This window comes from Sus scrofa, chromosome 7 (assembly GCF_054392235.1).
Source record: "Sus scrofa isolate SSC_HxYL_T2T_F1_AM1 chromosome 7, Sscrofa_HxYL_maternal_Yorkshire_Landrace_v2.0, whole genome shotgun sequence".
NCBI lineage: Eukaryota > Metazoa > Chordata > Mammalia > Artiodactyla > Suidae > Sus > Sus scrofa.
Window position 1 is genome coordinate 39,707,356 of NC_139389.1, and position 20,505 is coordinate 39,727,860.

At 47.7% G+C, this 20,505-nt stretch overlaps 2 protein-coding genes across 8 annotated transcripts in view; one reads left to right on the forward strand and one right to left on the reverse strand.

The window, feature by feature from the left end:
• Nucleotides 1–12,458, forward strand: part of SCUBE3 (signal peptide, CUB domain and EGF like domain containing 3) — a 39,298-nt gene extending 26,840 nt beyond the window's left edge. For 3 of the 7 annotated variants that reach the window (XM_084966674.1, XM_084966675.1, XM_013977806.3), the window contains 15 exons: nucleotides 86–208; nucleotides 709–825; nucleotides 1,316–1,438; nucleotides 1,726–1,842; nucleotides 1,979–2,083; nucleotides 2,378–2,494; nucleotides 2,828–2,986; nucleotides 3,217–3,432; nucleotides 3,765–3,926; nucleotides 4,134–4,301; nucleotides 4,799–4,960; nucleotides 5,358–5,555; nucleotides 6,018–6,170; nucleotides 6,284–6,363; nucleotides 8,419–12,458. In XM_084966674.1, the coding sequence (XP_084822800.1) occupies nucleotides 86–208; nucleotides 709–825; nucleotides 1,316–1,438; nucleotides 1,726–1,842; nucleotides 1,979–2,083; nucleotides 2,378–2,494; nucleotides 2,828–2,986; nucleotides 3,217–3,432; nucleotides 3,765–3,926; nucleotides 4,134–4,301; nucleotides 4,799–4,960; nucleotides 5,358–5,555; nucleotides 6,018–6,170; nucleotides 6,284–6,363; nucleotides 8,419–8,568 (2,150 nt within the window). In that variant the 3' untranslated portion in view covers nucleotides 8,569–12,458. 7 annotated transcript variants of the gene reach the window in all.
• LOC146401519 (uncharacterized) overlaps nucleotides 1–20,393 on the reverse strand; it is a 55,627-nt gene extending 35,234 nt beyond the window's left edge. The window contains exons 1-2 of the mRNA XM_084967978.1: nucleotides 20,364–20,393; nucleotides 5,496–5,597 (exon numbers count right to left, since the gene is read on the reverse strand). The gene's annotated coding sequence lies outside the window, so the exon portion shown is untranslated. The remainder of the gene's footprint in view (nucleotides 1–5,495; nucleotides 5,598–20,363) is intronic.
• Nucleotides 20,394–20,505: the final 112 nt, after the last annotated feature.

Consider the following 20,505-nt stretch of genomic DNA (forward strand, 5'->3'; position numbering starts at 1 on the left):
GCAGGAGGGGAGGGATCTTGTCTCCTTATCATCCCCAGCCTCCAACATGACCTTTGATTCTCTCCCCTTTGTCCTGTGTCCCCAGACATAGACGAGTGCCGCCTGAACAACGGTGGCTGTGACCACATTTGCCGCAACACGGTGGGCAGCTTTGAATGCAGCTGCAAGAAGGGCTATAAGCTTCTCATCAATGAGAGGAACTGCCAGGGTGAGCAGACTTGGGCCAAGGGCAAGGCCTTTGGAGAGTTTCTTGAGGTAGGAGAGCTTCAAGGAGGCCAGAGGGCCAGGATCTGAGAAACTCAAGAGACACTGTGGAGAGTCTCCATAGGCGGTGTTGTGTAGTGAATTAGCCAATGTGCTCCTTCCTCCTGGTGAACCAGCTCTGCCCTGGGGCACATGGCCTGACAAGGAATGTGGGGTGGACTTTACCCCAGTTCATATCCTTGGCAGGATCTGACCAGCCTAAGCACACAGGTGGCCTTGATCCATAGGCACCAGATCTGACTCCAAAGACTCCAAGGGGAGGGGGGGTTAGGAGGTGGGAAGGCACTACTGAATTGCTGATTTTTGGGCTGGGCCAGAGGTAGGAACTCTTTCAATTTAAGGGATAGCACCAAAGTCCCTCACTTGGGCCCTTCACCTGAGCAAGGAGTCAGAGGATCAAGTGCCCCAAGTCAGATTCAGTGGCTCAAAACCTTGCTCTTCCAGATATAGACGAGTGTTCGTTTGATCGAACCTGTGACCACATATGTGTCAACACGCCGGGAAGCTTCCAGTGCCTCTGCCATCATGGCTACCTACTCTATGGTGTCACCCACTGTGGAGGTAAGCCAGCACATTTGGATCCTTGCCACCCAGCCCCTCTCACCGCCTCACATTTCAACTGAACAATCCCTGAGTTGGCTCGTGGCTGTAGGCAGTCCCCAGGTGCAAGGGCCATATCTACATCCAGCATGATGAAACTGAAGAAATTAAGACAACTAAGGGACTGGGTATCAGGGAATAGCATCCTGTTTCCAAAATTTCTACCTCCTGTCCCCGTCACTGCCCCTTGACTCCCATCCTGAGCTCCCAAATTACAGCCCCACTGGTAGGTAGGAGTGGAAGGCTTGAAAAAGCTTGTCAGTTTGGCTGTTCTCGGTCGTTCTTTTTACTGGGTACACAGATGAGAGAAGGAAGTCTTAGGTTTGAGCTCTTCTCAGGCAGGGATTATCTTAGGGTGCCTGGAACTCTAACCCAAAATCCTCACTCACTGCCCACTCCCTGGCTCCTACTCCTCCCCCACCACTGTCTGTCTCCCTGCTCCTTCCCCCAGATGTGGATGAGTGCAGCATCAACCGGGGAGGCTGCCGCTTTGGCTGCATCAACACTCCTGGCAGCTACCAGTGTACCTGCCCAGGCCAGGGCCGGCTGCACTGGAATGGGAAGGATTGCGCAGGTGGGCAGCACCCTCTGCTGGCTGAAGCTGGATCTGCAGTTTCAGGGTAGGAGGGTAATTGGGGTCCTGGAAAGCGTGGAGTTCTGGCTGAGGAAAGTGTGAGGCAGTAGGGGATGGAGAAAGTAGCCATCTGAGACATGAAATTCCTGGTAAATAATTCCTTCCCCAGTCTCTGTTTACAACTACAGTTCTACATGTAGCTAATTCTCTTCCTCCAAACTACTCAGCTGATGGAGAGGGTGGGAGAGGAAGACCCTCTCCTTCTCAGGCTTCTCTCCCCTTCCTAGAGCCAGTGAAATGTCAGAGTAGTCCTGTTGCCTCCAGAGCCACGCTCAGCTGCAACCGGTCTGGGAAGAAGGACACCTGTGCCCTGACCTGCCCTTCCCGGGCCCGGTTTTTGCCAGGTACATAGAGGAGGTTGCTGGAGGGCTGGCAGGGAGGAAGTCTGGCTGTTTAGGCAGCTCCTCTACTCCCCTTGGATTCCTCCAACCAGTGGGGGGCAGGGGGCAGGTCAGAGCTGTGACAGCCCCGTTCTCTCAGAGTCTGAGAATGGCTTCACCGTGAGCTGTGGCATCCCCAGCCCCAGGGCTGCACCAGCCCGAGCTGGCCACGCCGGGAACAGCACAAACTCCAACCACTGCCTTGGTGAGCACCGGCCCAGAGGCCTTGTTCCATGCTACTCTCTTGCTTATTAATCCCTATTTCTCCTCTTTATTAATCCTCCTGGCCATACTTTTTCCTGGATCCCCTTCTGTGCCCTGTAATTCTCTAGCCCTGCAGCCTTGCTCCCTCTGCCTTTAACAGCTCATGCCCTTGGCTTTTGTAATCCCCCTCCTCCAGCCAAGCCCCTGGCTTACTACCCAGCCTTCCAGCATCCTCTATAGCAGCTCCCACCCCCAAAGGCCCCCCGGCTGTGCTGAGCTCCTACCATCCCTCTAGAGGCTGCAGTGCTGACAGTTAAACAGCGGGCTTCCTTCAAGATCAAAGACGCCAAGTGCCGTTTGCACCTGCGAAACAAGGGCAAAACGGAGGAGGCCAGCAGGATCCTGGTGCCAGGTCTGGACTGGGGACCCTATTGCAATGGGCTATCTGGCCACCAAACCCTTCCCACCCCTTAGCTCCTCTGCTTGGTAAGAGCTCCAAAAACCCACTGGCATCCTGAATTCTGGACAGAGCAGGGGAAGAAGCAGTTATAGGTGCAGGGTCCAAGGAAGTTCTAGGATGTGCCCCTAACAACTAATTTGTATCCTAGACTAGAAGAGGACTGAGATGGTTATAGTCAGGGATCTGGTGAGATCCATCTGAGCTGAGGTAGGAAAGTGTGAGCAGGGAGTGAGAACAATCCCTGTCTCCAGGGGCCGCCTGAGGTTGACAAGGCCTCTCCCCCAGGTGGTGCCCCCTGCTCTGACTGCCAGGTCACCTTCATCCACCTCAAGTGTGACTCCTCTCGGAAGGGCAAGGGCCGGCGGGCCCGGACCCCTCCAGGAAAGGAAGTCACTCGGCTCACCCTGGAACTGGAGGCAGAAGTCAGAGCTGAAGAGAGCACAGGTGGGACTGGGCTTCCTATTGGGAAGAGGGTGGAGAGGGGTGGGCAGAGATGGGGAAACAGTAGGTCTCAGCAGCAAAGGGAGGGAAGGGGCAGACCCTGATGCCAAGACCAGGAGCCGGTCCCTCTTGCCACACCCCTCCTAGCTCCTAGCTTTGCTCCCTTGCCCTCCTGCTCACAGCCACACTTTCTTTTCCTTCCTTCTCTGACTCATACCACCGTCCACCACCAGCTGGTTGTGGGCTGCCCTGCCTCCGACAGCGGATGGAACGGCGGCTGAAAGGGTCCCTGAAGATGCTCAGGAAATCGATTAACCAGGACCGCTTCCTACTGCGCCTAGCTGGCCTTGATTATGAGCTGGCCCACAAGCCAGGCCCGGTAGCTGGAGAACGAGCCGAACCAGTGGAGGCCTGCAGGCCCGGGCAGCACCGCTCTGGGGCCAAGTGTGGTAAGGGAGCTTGCTGGGAAAGGGGGAGCGGGAGAGGAGGGAAGGCCCAGCTTGGGTTTGGCCCATTTGATGCCTCAGTTGCATCTCTCAAATTGTGAGGCAGCCAAGACCCTCCTGCCCATCATCCACTCCCCCCTCCCTTGTCCTAGGCTGAAATCTGGAGGGACATCATGTGGGTCTATCAGCCTTCCTGAACATGGCTTTGGCCCTGATCCTCCCAAGCAGGATTCTGTCTATTCCTTGAACCTGGGGGAGAGGGAAGGGAAATCCCAGACCTGGGTGGTGGGAAACAGGTGGGGGGTGGGTGGCTAGCGCGGCCGACTCTCCCTCAGTCAGCTGCCCGCAGGGAACGTATTACCACGGCCAGACGGAGCAGTGTGTGCCATGCCCAGCGGGCACCTTCCAGGAGAGAGAAGGGCAGCTCTCCTGCGACCTTTGCCCTGGGAGTGATGCCCACGGGCCTCTTGGAGCCACCAACATCACCACGTGTGCAGGTGCCAGGGGAACAAACAATACAGAGTGGGGTAGGGTGGGCACTGGGACGCCCATGGGCATGGGATTTCCCAAGGGCAGGCCCAGGCTCCAGGCCAGTCTCCTAGTCAACATCTTATTTGTGTGTCCCTCTGTCCCCTGAGACTGGGTGACCCCAAGGGGATGACCAGGACCATCCCCATCAGAGTTGGGCCCTTGGTTCATTGCAGGTCAGTGCTCACCTGGCCAACACTCTGTAGATGGGTTCAAGCCCTGCCAGCCATGCCCACGTGGCACCTACCAACCTGAAGCAGGACGGACCCTGTGCTTCCCATGTGGCGGGGGCCTCACCACCAAGCATGAGGGGGCCGTCTCCTTCCAAGACTGTGACACCAAAGGTGAGTGAGCTTTTCACCCTTAACCCCAACTACTTCCAAAAAAACCTCTCAAATCTGCAGAGTAGACCAAGGACCTTGTCCCACATTCTTCCCCCAAGTGGGAAAGGCCCAGCTGCATGACCAAGCACACCACCCTGCTCACAGGACCCATCCTGATCCTCCACCAGTCCCAAGCCTGGGAACTAGGGAATAAGTAACAGTTCCACTTAGCCCTCTGCTCTGAGGGACTGGTGTCACATTCCCCTCAATACTACAAATGAGTGTCTGTACAGGTTTGGGACTATGCTCAGTGCCTGAAAGAAAAGGCTTGGCACTGTAGCCAACCACTCTGTCAAGTCCGTTTTCCCCTGGGCTTAAATGCTGGCATGACTAGGGAGGACTGGGACTCTGGAAGGAACTTTGATATCTTCCACGCTCTTTCTCCCTGATGAATGGGTCCTGCCCCACAACTCCCAGGCGCCTGCCATCTTAACTCCGACCTTTCCCCCTGCCTGCAGTCCAGTGCTCGCCTGGGCACTACTACAACACCAGCATCCACCGCTGTATCCGCTGTGCTGTGGGCTCCTATCAGCCTGACTTCCGTCAGAACTTCTGCACCCGCTGTCCAGGAAACACAAGCACTGACTTTGATGGCTCCACCAGTGTAGCCCAGTGCAAGAGTAGGTGGCAGGCCAAGCTGTGGGCAAGGGGCAGAGAGACCTGGGGCCTGGGCATGGGTGGGGTAGTAAACCAACAGGGGGTGGGGCTGGGGAGTGGATGGGCAGCACAGTTCCCCCTTCATCTCTCCCCAGCCCACTTGATCTCAAGACCAGTTGCGGGGCTGGGCCTCTCCTTGAAGACAGGTTATGGGGAGGCAGAGACAAGTGAAGCGAGATAAGAAGGTGCCTAGTGGGCAGGAAGGAAGGTAGACCCAGAACTTGGAGAACAGGTGATGCACTAGGAAGGAGGCTGCCTACATGTGTCTGATTTCCACTTCAGAGCTCTTCAATTCCCCAGCCTGTTTCCCCACTGACTTCTCTTCTCTTTTTTGCTCTGTCCACTGGGACTTGGCTGCAGATCGCCAGTGTGGTGGGGAGCTGGGTGAGTTCACTGGCTATATCGAGTCCCCAAACTACCCAGGCAACTACCCAGCCGGCGTGGAATGTGTCTGGAACATCAACCCCCCACCCAAGCGCAAGATTCTTATCGTGGTACCCGAGATCTTCCTGCCGTCTGAGGACGAGTGTGGGGATGTCCTCGTCATGAGAAAGAACTGTGGGTAGCTGCAGAGCTGGGCCAGGGAAGGGCAGTCCAAATCTGGTTGGGAGAGAGGGAGAGAAAACTGGAATTAGGGCATTGATGAGGGGGGCCTTGAGAGGACAAAAACTAGCAAAGGAAAACAGCAATGACTGCTCTGTCTTCCATGGAGAGCAGTTAAGAAAGCCAGCACTGGGAGAATTCCAGTCGTGGTACATGTGTCAATTTCCTATTCTAGTATTCGTACTGTTCCATTCATTTAAATTTAAAATTTCTTACACTGTGTGAGTGCCTGGATGTCAACGAGGAATTGCAGAACAAGCCCAGGGCAGTGAGGGAGAATATTTGTGTGTTGGAGGCAGTGGGAGGTTAGAGGAGCTTCAAACATGAGGTAGGGCCTCTGTCAGCCCGATTCCTCATTCTAGGAGGACTTGGGAAGCTTGCCCTGCTCCCCTCCTGACCTGCTGCTTGCCTTCCCAGCCTCCCCATCCTCCATCACCACCTATGAAACCTGCCAGACCTACGAGCGCCCCATTGCCTTCACAGCACGCTCAAGGAAGCTCTGGATCAACTTCAAGACAAGTGAGGCCAACAGTGCCCGTGGCTTCCAGATCCCCTATGTTACCTATGATGGTGAGCAAGGGCAGGAGAACCAGGGAGGTGGGTGAGAAAGGAGAGGGCCATGAATCTTGGGAGGGAACAGGAAGTTTCCACCCCTAAACCCCTCCCCTTGGTTGACTCTGCAGAGGACTATGAGCAGCTGGTAGAAGACATTGTACGAGACGGCCGGCTCTATGCATCTGAAAACCACCAGGAGATTTTAAAGGCGAGTGAACACTTAACAACAATGATTTTTTTTTTCTGGTCTTTTTAGGGCCACACCCGCAGCATATGGAAGTTCCTAGGCTAGGGGTCAAATTGGAGCTGTAGCCACCAGCCTACACCACAGCTACAGCAAAGCCAGATCAGAGCCATGTCTGCGACCTACATCACAGTTCACGGCAACACCAGATCCTTAACCCACTGAGTGAGGCCAGGGATCGAACCTGCAACCTCATGGATACTAGTTGGGTTCATTACCACCGAGCCACAGCAGGAACTCCCATGACAGCCAACATTTAATGAGCATGTAACAATGTGCAGGCAATAATATACTTAAGTGAATACTCGTATCTGATGAACCCAATGGCTCTACGAAGTAGGTATTTTCATCATTCCCACTTTATGGGTGAGAAAACTTGAGGCGCAGAGAATTAGAGAGTTTGCCCAGTGGTAAAGCTGGGATCTGAGCCCAAGCCCATCTGACTATGGTATAACTAGACTATGTTACACCCTCAGAGAAGATGAAGAGAGAAAATGTCCTCTACCTCTTCCACCAAGAAATATACGGAAAATGAGGTTTAGGAAGATGCTTCTGCATTAAGTGGCTGCCTTCCCTTACTCCCTTTCCCATTCCCACAGAAAAACAGCAGATCAAGCAGAGCTAGAGTTAATTCAGTATAGACCTCTTTTAAAGGAAAAGATGGAGTTCCAACTGTGGCGCAGCAAGGATTCACCATTGCTGCGGCTGTGGTGTAGGTTGCAGTTGTGGCTCAGATTCCATCCCTGGCCCAGGAACTTCCATATATCGCAGATGTGGCCAAAAAAAATAAATAAGTAAAAAATAAAGGAAAAGAAATGTTTCCAACATTGAAGAATGGTCTAGATATCCAGGTCTGTGGATCCCAGTTTGAGAAAATCTTACTGAAGAAACTATAGTCCTAGTCACAGTGGTATTCTTCATGAATTATCAATGCAAAAGAAAAAAGTAATCTTTATGATAAAATAATTTTTGTATTATTATCAACATGAGACACAATGACAAAAATCTCCTCGAACTTGCAGACTACAAAAATGTAATTTCATCAATGCTTTTCAGAAATTTTCGGAGCATCTGAATCCTTATTTCAAGTGTGCTGTGCAACTCCAGTATATACAGTAGAGGCACTATTTTGATTAAAGTGGGGATGAGAGGCTGGAAGCTCCACCTCTTGTTTTAAACATCCGCTGCTGCAATGGAAAGAACACTAGCCTAGAAGCCAGATGATCTGAGTCCTAATGCACAGTGCTTGGTGCCCAGTAGGCTCTCTACACATCATGTTGCTGTTTCAGACAGGGTGATCAGGAAAGGCCTCTGAGGAGAAGGGACCTGAATGAGGTAAAGGGCCACTCCTTGGATGAACAGGAGAGGAGCACTCCAAGCTTAAGAGCATGGAAGCAGTGCAGCATGTTCAAGACCCTCGAGGCCAGTGTGGCTCAGCAGAGTAAGGAAGAGTCAAGAGGGCATAGAGGAGAGAGGGCACATTTAGCCTATGGGCCCTGCAAGGGATTCAGCTTTCCTGAGGCATAAAAGAAACCAGAGAAGTATTCTGAATACAAAAAGGACATGATTTAATTAAAAACCAAAAAAGTCATTCTGGCTGCTGTGAGGGAGAACAGTCTGTAGAAGGATGAAGGTAGGGAAAAGCACGGAGACCATTAGGAGGCCATGGCCAAGTGAGAGATGCTGGTGGCTTGGACATGGTGGTAGCTGTGGAGATGTTGAGAAGTGGTGGGACCCTGGATTTATTTGAAAGGTAGAATCACTAGGATTTGCTGTGTTTGTGAACAAGAGAGAGGAGTCAAGGATGCCTCCAGGGTCTGGGACCGAGCAGTGGAAAGATGGAGCTGCCACTGAGCTGCAGAATTCTAAAGGAGCAACAGGTGGTGGGATGGGGATCCAGAGTTCACTGCTGGGTATGCCTCTTAGACATCAAGAGGGGATGCTGCTGAGTGCAGGCTGGCGGTCCTCTTTCCCACCACCAACGCTGACCCTGCCCCTGCCCCCTGCCATCCTCTGCAGGACAAGAAGCTCATTAAGGCCTTCTTCGAGGTGCTGGCCCACCCCCAGAACTACTTCAAGTACACAGAGAAGCACAAGGAGATGCTGCCAAAATCCTTCATTAAGCTGCTCCGCTCCAAAGTTTCCAGCTTCCTGAGGCCCTACAAATAGTGCCTGTAGGCCCAAGACCCAGGTTTTGAAGCTCCCCAACTCTTTAGCCCAGAGCCAGCAGCCCCTCAGAGGAGGGACTCTCTCCGATCTCTTTTTGGAGAAAAAAAAATCACTATATAGACAAAGCACTCTCCCTTTCTGTTCCTCTAGCTTCCCTGCCTTTCTTTTTCTGCCTTGCTCTTTCTCTCTCTTTACTTTCCCTTTTCCTACATGCTCCCTGGAAAAGCCATTCAGTGCTGGCTCTATTCCCCCAAGGGGTGAAGGAACAGTATCCGCTCCCCTCCCCAGCCACACTGTCCATTGTACCAGCTCACATCCCTGGCCTTATCAGCTTGGAAGGGTGCTAAAGGCCCATAAAGAAAGTGGGTCTAGTGGGGAATGGGGAGGGGGCGGAGGGGCTTCTGCTGTTACAGGGTTGTACCTTGCCAGTCAGGAGCCAAAATGTCCCCTGGCTGTGCCTCCCAGGGATAATCTAACAGCCCAGGGTTCTGCCAAAGAAGCCTTTGACTTACAGGCTTAATGCCAGCACTGGTCCTCTGGGGCACATGGGTTGAGTCCTGGACTGCCCACACAGCCAGCCGTCCTATCTATACAGCTCCTCTCCTTCTTCACCTATGTCTTCCTGGGGTCCAATTCATGAGGGATTACAAAAGGCCCATACCACTGGGCTAGCGGACACTGGCTGAATGAAGAAGAGCATCAGGAATTACCATGTTGAATATGCTACTGTTGCTCCCCAAGAGAAAGACTTTATCTCTGCAGGACAGAAACCAGGTTTCAAAGCATCGCCAAAAAAAAAAAAAAAAAAAAAGGAAAATGTGTCCTCTAAAGGACTAGACTACAGAACAATTGGAAGCCACCCTCAGATACTAATCCTTTTTCTTACTTGTCTTCCCTGGCCCAGCCATTCCCTCACTCCCTCTGGAGTGCTTCCCTGGGGAGCCTACTCCCCAAGCTAAGTTTTGTCCTTAAGGAAACATGGCTGCTGACCAAAAGCCAGCCTGGGCCTTGCCACCAGACCTGTCCTTCCCTTGTAGCCCAGATGGCTTGTGGGCTCCACCAAAGAGGACCCCACCCTGTAGCCAGCCTAGAGCCACCTACCTCTGGCCCCAGGCCGTGGGCAGCAAGAGGAGTGTGTGCACTTGGCAAGCCTTCTGCCCACCCTGTCCACATCTATAAGTGCAATCATTTTGAGTCTTTCTATGTTGACTAGAGGGAGGGGTTTTTGTTTTCTGGTTTTGTTTTTTGTTTTTGTTTCTTTTTCCTCTATTATTAACAACCCTATTTATAGCTGCCCAAGAGAGAAGACTGTATGTTTGGAGTGGAAGAAAAAAGGTTTTGAATCTCATGAGCCTTAAGTGCTGGAGCATCTGATCTGTCTCTACTCCCCTACCAGAGGCACCTGATGTGTAGGACAGTAATTCTGGGGACATGATGGAGCAGGAAGGGGAGGACTTGTGTTTGTTAAACCAATCCCACCATCCCTATGCCTCTATGGATTCGGCAAGGACCTCAAGACTGTAGAGGCCAATGAAATTGGTTAGTGATTCTCCACCCCAAGTAGGAAAAACCTCCATCTTTTCCCTGCTTTCATCCTGTTTTCCCCTGATGTGCACATGGAAGAGGACCAGGACAAACCCCTGGGGGATAGGCTGACTCAGGGCCCTGCGGCCAGAGACAAGGCTTTGGGAGCCAAGAATAGGACAGTTACCCAGGCATGAAGCTGTCTGCCTGAACTTGGCCACTCTGCCTACCCCCTACTGTTTGCCATTTCCTCTCGGAGCTGACTTCAAGCCTAGCTTCCTCAACTACTGCTTTTCCAAAGGAAGAGGAACCAAGTCCATGCCCAAGTCCAGATCCTGCACATATTCCACCTTCAATCCACTGCTGCATATAAAACTATTTCCCATTTGCTCCTTCTAGTTCCCCTAAACCTGTAGTCTTTTTCAATCAAATGCTAACAGTTGACTCCTAGGGCTCAATTCTAATGACTGTCTCAGGCTATTGCTCCCCAAGGAGGCTCAGCACCAAATAAAGGAGCCTGACACCCCCCAATTAGTAGCATTTATCAACCAAAACAGCCTTAGGCAGTAGGTAACCAACTACACAGCTAGACCCCCTGATATCTGTCAGGCAACACCATGGCCCTTGAGGGTAGAGTGTCTGGCTGCCTTTGTCTCTCTGGGTCAAGGATGGCTCTGCTGTAGAGATCCAAGAAGGCTGCTTCCAAGCAGGGAAATGGTCATTTAACAAAAATATCCACACCTCCCAGGAAAAGCCATGAAAACTGCCTTAATCAACTCTGACCATCCTCATTCTCCACCAGAAGGTACAATAACTTTCTGATTCCTCTCTCCTACTATTTTGCATCTCTCTTAGAAAGCCAGTCAGAGTGCTTCCCAATTTGTACCTGGCTTCCTGCTCTCTTCCTTTCCTGTCACCCTATACATACACATAAACACTTTCTCTAATCATTTATTCCATGGTTCCTGGGACTTGCAAATGATTTCCACAGAATGGAAAGTTCAGACCACCAAGCTTCTTAACCAATGTCAAGACATCTTTGGAGAGCAGGTGAAGACACCCTGATGACCAAGTTGGGAGTTAAGAACTAAGTCGAAGTTGTTCCCGAACCTTCAGAGGAAGCCAGCCCTGGGGCATCAAATCAGGTGTTAGTGGACATGCAGGGGCTCTCTAGGCCTTAACAGGTCAGACCAAAAAAGAGGTTTTTACTAGTGTAGGGAAGTGGAGAGATGGTGTAAATGAGAATCCTTCATGACTATCCAAGGCCTCTCTGCAGGATCAGGTATTTATAGGATCACTGTACTGTGAGGCCTCATTCATCTTAGTACAAAACCTACCCTCATCTGAGTCTCGGAAAGGGCTCCAAGCACCAAGTGATACGTATCAGAGAGGGACTTATATCTTCAGCAACACAGCAATCTCTTCTCACGGCTCTGCTTCCATCTTTCTGCATTACTATACCCAGCCTGTTCCCTAAACCTTAGGGAACAGAGTCAGGAGAAAACTGACCAGAGCCTAGATTTGAACTGCCCTGCTCTAGACCTACAAATTCCCAGAGGCTGACATTGAGCTATGGCTGCCCTGACCTCCCCAGGACTGTATTAGTTTGAGGTGGTGGGAGTTCAGATTGATTGCTGAAAGTTCAGTAACAGTGCTGGTCTTTAGCCCTAATGAAAGTTTTCATACCCAAGAAGTATTCTCCATATGCATGTTTGAGGTGACTCTGGAGTAGATTAGGAAGCCATATCTCACAATGTCAAAAGACGTTACAGAACTTCTGTACTTGCTGCTTAACCTCAATATAACAGGCTCAAACTAGGGGAAGGGAAACAAAGTAAAACTGACCATCGTAAGCAGAAAATAATGCTAACCTGCTTGGCTTCTTTCTTAAGCACTGTAAAGTGAAAGCAAATAACACAAAGATATCTTTAAATTTGACTTGTCTCAAAGGCAGCACACCTGTCCTTGGGCCATTATTTGGACTAGGAGCCCTTTACAAAACTATATGATTAGAAGGATTAGAACCCCCAGTTCTATCATCAGCTTATCTAGACAACACAGATTATAACAGTTTGGATAAACTGAAAATTCTTCTGTGAGAGTTGAATTTAAGTTTCAGAGAATAATCATTACCATGTGGGAGGCTTTTTTTTTAATGCAGAAGAAATCTCAAAATATTGTATTTATATCTACCTTCCACTGATGCTGATATAGTAAGCATCTCCTACATGACAATAAACAGTAAATGATGCAGTTCATAGAGTATTTTGCACTTGGGGGAAAAAGATGTATCTGAGCTTGTAAAAAGAAATGTTTGGATTTTGTATTGTCTTTTTTTATTATTATTATTAAAATACTAAATCAAATTCCTCAGCCTGGCATCTTTCCTTCTGTCTCAATAGCTTATCCTAGAGCTGGAAAAAAGCTTTGAGGAAACAGTGTCTCCTGGCTTCCTAATGACTAGAATTTGAAAAGGCTTGTCTACTTTTTTAAATTTTTTATTATAGAAAAAATATCCAAGCCAAGTCTGCAACCTTGCATTTATGATTTACAATGTTGTCAATTTCTGCTATACAGCAAAGTGACCCAGTCACACATATGTATACATTCTTTTTCTCATATTATCTCCCATCGTGTTCTATCACAAGTGATTGAATATAGTTCCCTGTGCTATACAGCAGGACCTCATTGCTTATCCATTCTAAACGTATTAGTTTGCATCAACTAACCCCAAACTCCCAGTCCATCCCACTCCCTCCCCCTCCTCCTTGGCAACCACAAGTTTGCTCTCCATATCCATGAGTTTATTTCTGTTCTGTAGATAGGTTCATTTGTGCCATATTTTGGATTCCACATATAAGTGATATCATATGGTATTTGTCTTTCTCTTTTAACTTCACTTAGTATGAGAATCTTTAGTTCCATCCACGTTACTGCAAATGGCATTATTCTTTTCTTTTTATGGCTGAGTAGTATTCCATTGTATTCCATTGTGTATATGTACCACATCTTAATCCATTCATCTGTTGATGGACATCTAGGTTGTTTCCATGGCTTGGCTATTGGGAATAGTGCTGCTGTGAACATAGGGGTGCATGTATCTTTTTGAATGAAAGTTTTGTTTTTATGCCCGAAACTAAGCTTGCTGGATCATATCTGTATTTAGTTTTCTGGCTTCATAATGACTTTAGAATTTGAAAAGTCTTGTCTATTTTTTTAAAGCAGTATCAAGAATTATCCCCTAAAGGGGGTCTAGGGAGTGGAGGAAATTAGGGATACTGTTCCTCATCAAAGTACAACCCCCAAAATTTAGCCAGGCCACAGATGGTTCAGATACCTCCCTAGCTAAGATGTCCCATCTCTAGCAAAGTACCAGCACTGAGAGTCACCACAGTTGTTCTTTTTATGCAGTATATGCCTGGCCACCAAAGACAATTCTGAAATACAGATAATTCAGCCACTGCTACCATACTATACAGGTTTCAGGAAAGCAATCTCTAATCTCTCATAGAGGAACAGTCTCACTTTCTAGACTCAGAGAGGATAAAAATTGTTGCAATTATATACTTCCCTGACATGAAAATGTATTAGATTTTTTTTTTTTTTTGTCTTTTTTTTTGCCATTTCTAGGGCTGCTCCTGTGGCATATGGAGGTTCCCAGGCTAGGGGTCTAATTGGAGCTGTAGCCACCAGCCTATACCACAGCCACAGCAACACCAGATCCGAGCCGTGTCTGCAACCTACACCACAGCTCAGAGCAACGCCGGATCTTTAACCCACTGAGCAAGGCCAGGGATCGAACCCGCAACCTCATGGTTCCTAATCTGATTCGTTAACCACTGAGCCACGACAGGAACTCCGAAAATGTATTAGATTTAATAGCTACATCATATAGCCATTTAAGAGGAACAAGGAAAAATCTACCTATTAAAAAACATTTTGGGTCGGCCTATCAGAATCCTGAACTTACCCTTTGGTATCTTTAAAGAAGATGAGTGCATTCTATTCCACAATTGCCGAGCTCCTGTTTTGTGCCAGGCAACATGCATCAGGCTATCATAGCTTGGTAACAACCATGCACAAGAACCACACTCCTCCTTTAAGACTGATTGCAGGGAGTTCCCGTTGTGGCTCAGTGGTACTAAACCCAACTAGTATCCATGAGAATGTGGGTTCAATCCCTGGCCTCAATCCCTGTGAGCTGTGGTGTAGGCCAGCAGCTGTAGCTTCAATTCGATTCCTAGCTTGAGAACTTCCATATGCTACGTGTTCAGCCCTAAAAACAAACAAAAACAAAAACAAAAAAAGACTGATTACAACTGACCTTTCCACACAGATTTTCCAGCAAGAGAGAGAACCTTGTCTACTTGGTGATCGTGAGTATAAATTAATTCACTGGCACTCTGTTTCATACATTAATTTCCCGTGAGTTTGACTCAGTGTGACAAAACATGAATCCCTTCGTGTGGACTGACAAGAATCATTATTTCTAGAACTGCAAAGCTGAGAACCATATACCAACTTGGGGCCATCTTCTGACTTCTTGCTTAACCCTTTTCTATTCCAAAAACACCAATTCTTCCTCCTCCTTTCTAGGACACTTGCAATTATGTCCCAGAATAACATATAGTCAGGGCCAGTGGATTATGGATCTGTCTTCATCAAGCAGTCTTTAAATTGGGTTATGTGAGGAATTTTTTCCAAGGAATTCTTCCCAAAGGTATGTGAAGACTTTCCAAGTGGTACCTGGGCAATGAGATCAATCTGAGGAGAGTTTTAAGGGACTAAATTTCCAGATCCTCAACTTCCATAAGAAATCTTCCCTAAAACTAATCTGTTTGCGAGCCAGCCAGGATATTCATGTCCTCTCCACTCCACTCCTCTTTCACCATAGTCCTTTTCCTACTTTACAAAAGAAAAGCAGGAGTTCCTGCTGTGGCACAAAAGGATTTCTAACACCAGGACATAGGCTCAATCCCCAGGCTGGCAAGGAGGGAAAAAGGATCAAGTGTTTCTACACATATGGTGGATCTGATCCTTGGCCCAGGAATGCCATATGAAGTGGGGTAGTCAAAAGAGGATAAAAACCCATATCTCTCACCTACACTGAATTTTGATGCATGGCCCAGAGTGTAAAAATCTGCGGAGTAGGAGAAAGGGGTTGTTTTTTCCCTTCATGACAAAATATTCCCACTATAATCAGTCCTCTTATTCCAGCTTATGTTTCCTATTTCCTACCCCCTGCTAGCAAAAAATGAAATTATTCACTGCTCAAACCATTTTTTTTTTTTTTTTTTTTGGACCACACCGTGGCATGTGGAAATTCCTGGGCCAGGGGTCGAACCCGTGCCACAGCAGCAACCCAAGCTGCTACAATGACAATGCCGATGCTTAACCTGCACCACAAAGGAACTCCTGCACAATTCTTATTTAATTGTTCCTAAAGGCCAAACAGGAAAGTTCAATACAAACAAATACCTGTACTTGCCTAGGGAATAACATACCTTCTATCCTACTTTTCACTTAATAAATTAACTAATGAATTTAGCTATACATTACATGACATTATTCCAAATCATACAATGAGAAATGGTCCCATCTTATTCTTACAATTTTTATAATATTAATATTAGATCTACATAATTTTAATCATGACAGATTTTTAATAATATATTTAATAAGCCACAGTAATTTATTTCCCAGTGGTTTTTGTAATACTCTTTAAAATGAATATTAATATATTTATTTGAATTGAAGAATAAAATCAGACTTTGCCTGACAGAAAGTAAGTCTGATTTGAAATGAAGACTGGCTTTGCTAATTCCACAAATGACAAGTGTTTTCCATAAGAAAGTGAATCTACACTTCAATTTTTTTTTTTTTTTTTTTTTTTGTCTTTTTGCCATTTCTTGGGCCGCTCCCTCGGCATATGGAGGTTCCCAGGCTAGGGGTCGAATCGGAGCTGCAGCCACCGGCCTACGCCAGAGCCACAGCAACGCGGGATCCGAACCGTGTCTGCAACCTACACCACAGCTCACGGCAACACTGGATCGTTAACCCACTGAGCAAGGGCAGGGACCGAACCCGCAAGCTCATGGTTCCTAGTCGGATTTGTTAACCACTGCGCCACGACGGGAACTCCTACACTTCAATATTTTAACAAAAAAGATACTGAAAACTTGTAATGACAGAAAAATTTTATCCAAAAAAAATGTGCTGGCAAAGGAGTGTGAAAATTAGTATGTGCTTAACTAGATGCCTCTGAATGAAAAGGCAACAGATAATAATCATTTTTATAAGACTGAAACTGATACTCAAGTGACTAACAAATCCCTTTGCAAGATCAGTGATTTCCAATTCTTTGCATTTAACAAAATTAATGGAGGACTGTATTTGCTAGTACTTGCTACCAGTATTTGGTGATAGGACACTTTCTGATTGTTGGCATATAATTTAGAAGTAGTTCAAAGATTTGAGAGATATCATTTCAACAAATTTCTTCCTTTCCCAATGCAAGGTTTCTCAACACTCATATCTATAAAAATAAAAAACAGGCAGAGAATTGATGTTGCACCTTATCTCCTTCTACCACTTAGCATTAGTCCACAAATACCTAAACTAATTGAGGAGAAACCATGTTTCTCATTAAGAGATGCATCTTCAATTGTACTTTTTAGGTTTCACAAGTTATAAAAATGTGTAATATAGGAGTTCCCGTCGTGGCCGTGGCGCAGTGGTTAACAAATCCGACTAGGAACCATGAGGTTTCGGGTTCGGTCCCTGCCCTTGCTCAGTGGTTAATGATCCGGCGTGAGCTGTGGTGTAGGTTGCAGATGCGGCTTGGATCCCGCGTTGCTGTGGCTCTGGCGTAGGCCGGTGGCTGCAGCTCCGATTTGACCCCTAGCCTGGGAACCTCCATATGCTGCGGGAGCGGCCCAAGAAATAGCAAAAAAAAAAAAAAAAAAAAAAAAAGTGTAATATATTTAAATTGCTTAATAAATTGTTATTAGTAATAACTGCAATGACAATTTGATCCAGAAAAAACTTTTTAACAAAGACTATGGTCACAAGCAATAAATTTAAATACTCAATTTTGTTGCAAAGAAGGTGATCATAATCAATAAAAGACTTCAAAGCATATAAATATACTAGTTAGGACAAAGTTCTCAAGGGGAAGTGAATGGAATGAGGACTTCAAGAACATGGGAGTTCCCGTCATGGCTCAGTGGTTAACGAATCCAACTAGGAACCATGAGGTTTCGGGTTCGATCCCTGGCCTCGCTCAGTGGGTTAAGGATCCTGCCGTGTGCTGTGCTGTAGGTCACAGACGCAGCTCAGATCCCGAGGGTTACTGTGGCTCTGGCATAGGTGGGTGGCTACAGCTCCAAATGAACCCCTAGCCTGGGAACCTCCATATGCCGCAAGTGTGGCCCTAGAAAAGACAAAAAAAACAAAAAAGGAACACTAGAAAAGACAAAAAAAACAAAAAAGGAACAAAGGGAACCACATAAGATTTCTGTTAAAGAAGAGTTGGGGGAGTTCTTGGAAGTCTAGTGATTAGGATTTGGCACTTTCACTCCTGTGGCCTGGGTTCAATCCTAGTCTGGGAATGAGATCCCACATCAAGGCACTGCATGCCACTGCCAAAAAAAAAAAAAAGAGCTGGTTTATATATTTTTAAGTGGATGTTGGTAGATATCAAATATTTAGGGTATTTGGAGTCTACTAGGTACATTTAAGAACAATATAATGGTTTTAGTTTAAATGTCATAATTTACAGTAAGTCAGAAATTATATCCTCTACAAGTATTTAAATTTATGATGGAAAATTTAGATATCAACTTAGAAATGAACAAGGAGATACATACTTTAAAATTCTTTTATGGAGTCAATTTTTTAAAATGTCTAAAGGCCACTAGCCTATATGGTATATTGTCAGGATGGGGCTCAAAGGCAGAACAGAATCAGCTAGAAATGATCTTCAATCCTCCACTCCAAAATGTCTTCCTGGGGAGTTCCCGTTGTGGTGCAGTGGCTAACGAATCCGACTAGGAACCATGAGCTTGCGGGTTCGGTCCCTGCCCTTGCTCAGTGGGTTAACGATCCAGCGTTGCCGTGAGCTGTGGTGTAGGTCGCAGACGCGGCTCGGATCCCGCGTTGCTGTGGTTCTGGCGTAGGCCGGTGGCTACAGCTCTGATTCAACCCCTAGCCTGGGAACCTCCATATGCCGCGGGAGCGGCCCAAGAAATAGCAACAACAACAACAACAAAAGACAAAAAAAGCCAAAATGTCTTCCTCCCCAGTTCTCCTGAGCACCTGAAATTACCCACCATTGGAGTCTTAATACTTCAAACTCAGACACTGGTTTCCCAGAGTTTTGTTTTGGTTTTGTTCTTATTTTGTTCCCCAGCCAGGAATCAAATCCAAGCTGCAGCTGAGACTGACACCACAGCTGCAGCAATGCCAGATCCTTAACCCACTGCACGGGGCGGGGGGGGGGGATCCAACAGTGCCTCAGCAGCGACCTGAGCCCCTGCAGAGGCAACGCTGGATCCTTAACCTGCTGTGCCAAAGCAGGAACTCCCTTTCCAGAGTTTTTGATGTGCAATGGGAGAGGTGATTAGCCAGTCAGATTAGGAACTGCAAGGAATGTGAGAAAGGAAAGAGGCATTTTTTTTAATTATGGAAAAAGATGGGAGTGGGGGGACTACCTAGTACAACCTGAGTTCTATTCCCTGCTTGTTGTCTAACCAGAAGTTTATGTTGCACGACAAGCTACTAGGTTTTCTCTCTCTTATCTACGTAAAATAACTTGTCAAATTTCCACCAAAAAAGAACAGAAAAAAGACACCTTAAAGATCATGTTATTTCTATACCAAAAGGTACAGAAAGGATTATTTATTAACCATAAGAAGTGGCCATCAATTGTCACTCACTGCCCCTCTAAACTGAGAACCTGATAAGCACTGTAGCTCCAGGTCCACCTCTGGAATTGTTGTGCCAAGACAAATAAGACGGGAAGGCTCTTGTAGCTAAGGTAAGATGGGGGAAAAGACGAACCCCCAATGCCTCCAATGGCATCTTTAGCTACCACAGATGCCAAACACACTGCTTTGTAAATGTTTCTAGTTTATCAAACTACTGTCTTTTATTATTATTATTATTATTATTATTATTCTCATAGATCTGGGTTTAAATCCCACATTTCCCTTTTTAAATTTTTTTATTAAAGCATAGTTGATTTACTATGTTCCTTCAATTTCCACTGTACACCTAAACGACCCAGTCATACATATATATACACACATTTTTTCATACTATCTTTCATCAGGTTCTAACCCAAGAGACTGTACACAGTTCCCTGTGCTGCACAGTAAGTAACATCGGAATGCTTTAAAAATTTTTTTCTTTTTTTTTCTTTTGAGGGCCGCACCCGCAGCATGTGGAGGCTCCCAGGCTAGGGATCAAATCAGAGCTACAGTTGCCGGCCAACACCACAGCAACACCAGACCCCAGCCGCGTCTGTGACCTACACCACCGCTCAATACAAAGCCAGATCCTTAACCCACTGAGCAAGGCCAGGGATCGAACCTGCAACCTCATGGTTCCTAGTCGGATTCTTTTCCGCTGCGCCACGACAAGAACTCCTAAAAAAAATTTTTAAGTTAAAAAAAATTGGCGGGGGGGGGAGAGCAGCGACAAAAGAAAGGACGTCAAGTCTAAAAGGAAGGTTTCTCACCTCATTCCTCCAGGCACCCAGTTCCTCTCCTAAGAAGCAAACTACCAGTTCCTCATCTAGCTCCGCTTTTTATTTACTTCTAATTTTTAACCAACATTTTAATTACTCCTTTTCACTTTTCCCTTGGGTGTCTGAAAATTCCCCCATCACAAAGGGGTTGGTCCGGTTCACCCCGAGACGAGCCGACAAGGGGGAGTAGCAGGTTTTGAGGCTGGGGGTGGGGCTGACGGGGAATGAGGGTGAGAGAACCAAAGAGGACCGTCAGGGCGCCCTCCCTTAAGAGGCCAGTACCTGACGGCTCCTCGACGTCGTCCTTTTCAACCAGGAGCTAGTAACACCTGCGGTGGCTTTCTTCGGAGGGTGGCTCGAAGGTCGTAGGCTGTGCCTGCGGAGGGCGCGCAGCAAAGCGCCAGGACCCTAAGGCGCAGGAGGAAGCCGGGGGGCTCGGAGCCCCGGGGCCGGCAGCGGGACCCGCGGGAACGGCTTCCCTCACCATCTGCCCCTCCGGCCCTCCCTGGCTCCAGAAGCGCACCTTCTGGCCCCGCGGCCTCGGGCTCCTCCCCGCTCCTGTCTCAGGCTTCAGGTGGACCGAGTGCCTCCGGAGGACAGGTGGCAGCTCCTCATCGCTATAGAGACGACCCGGCTCGCGAGCCGCGCCCAGGCCCTGACCGGGG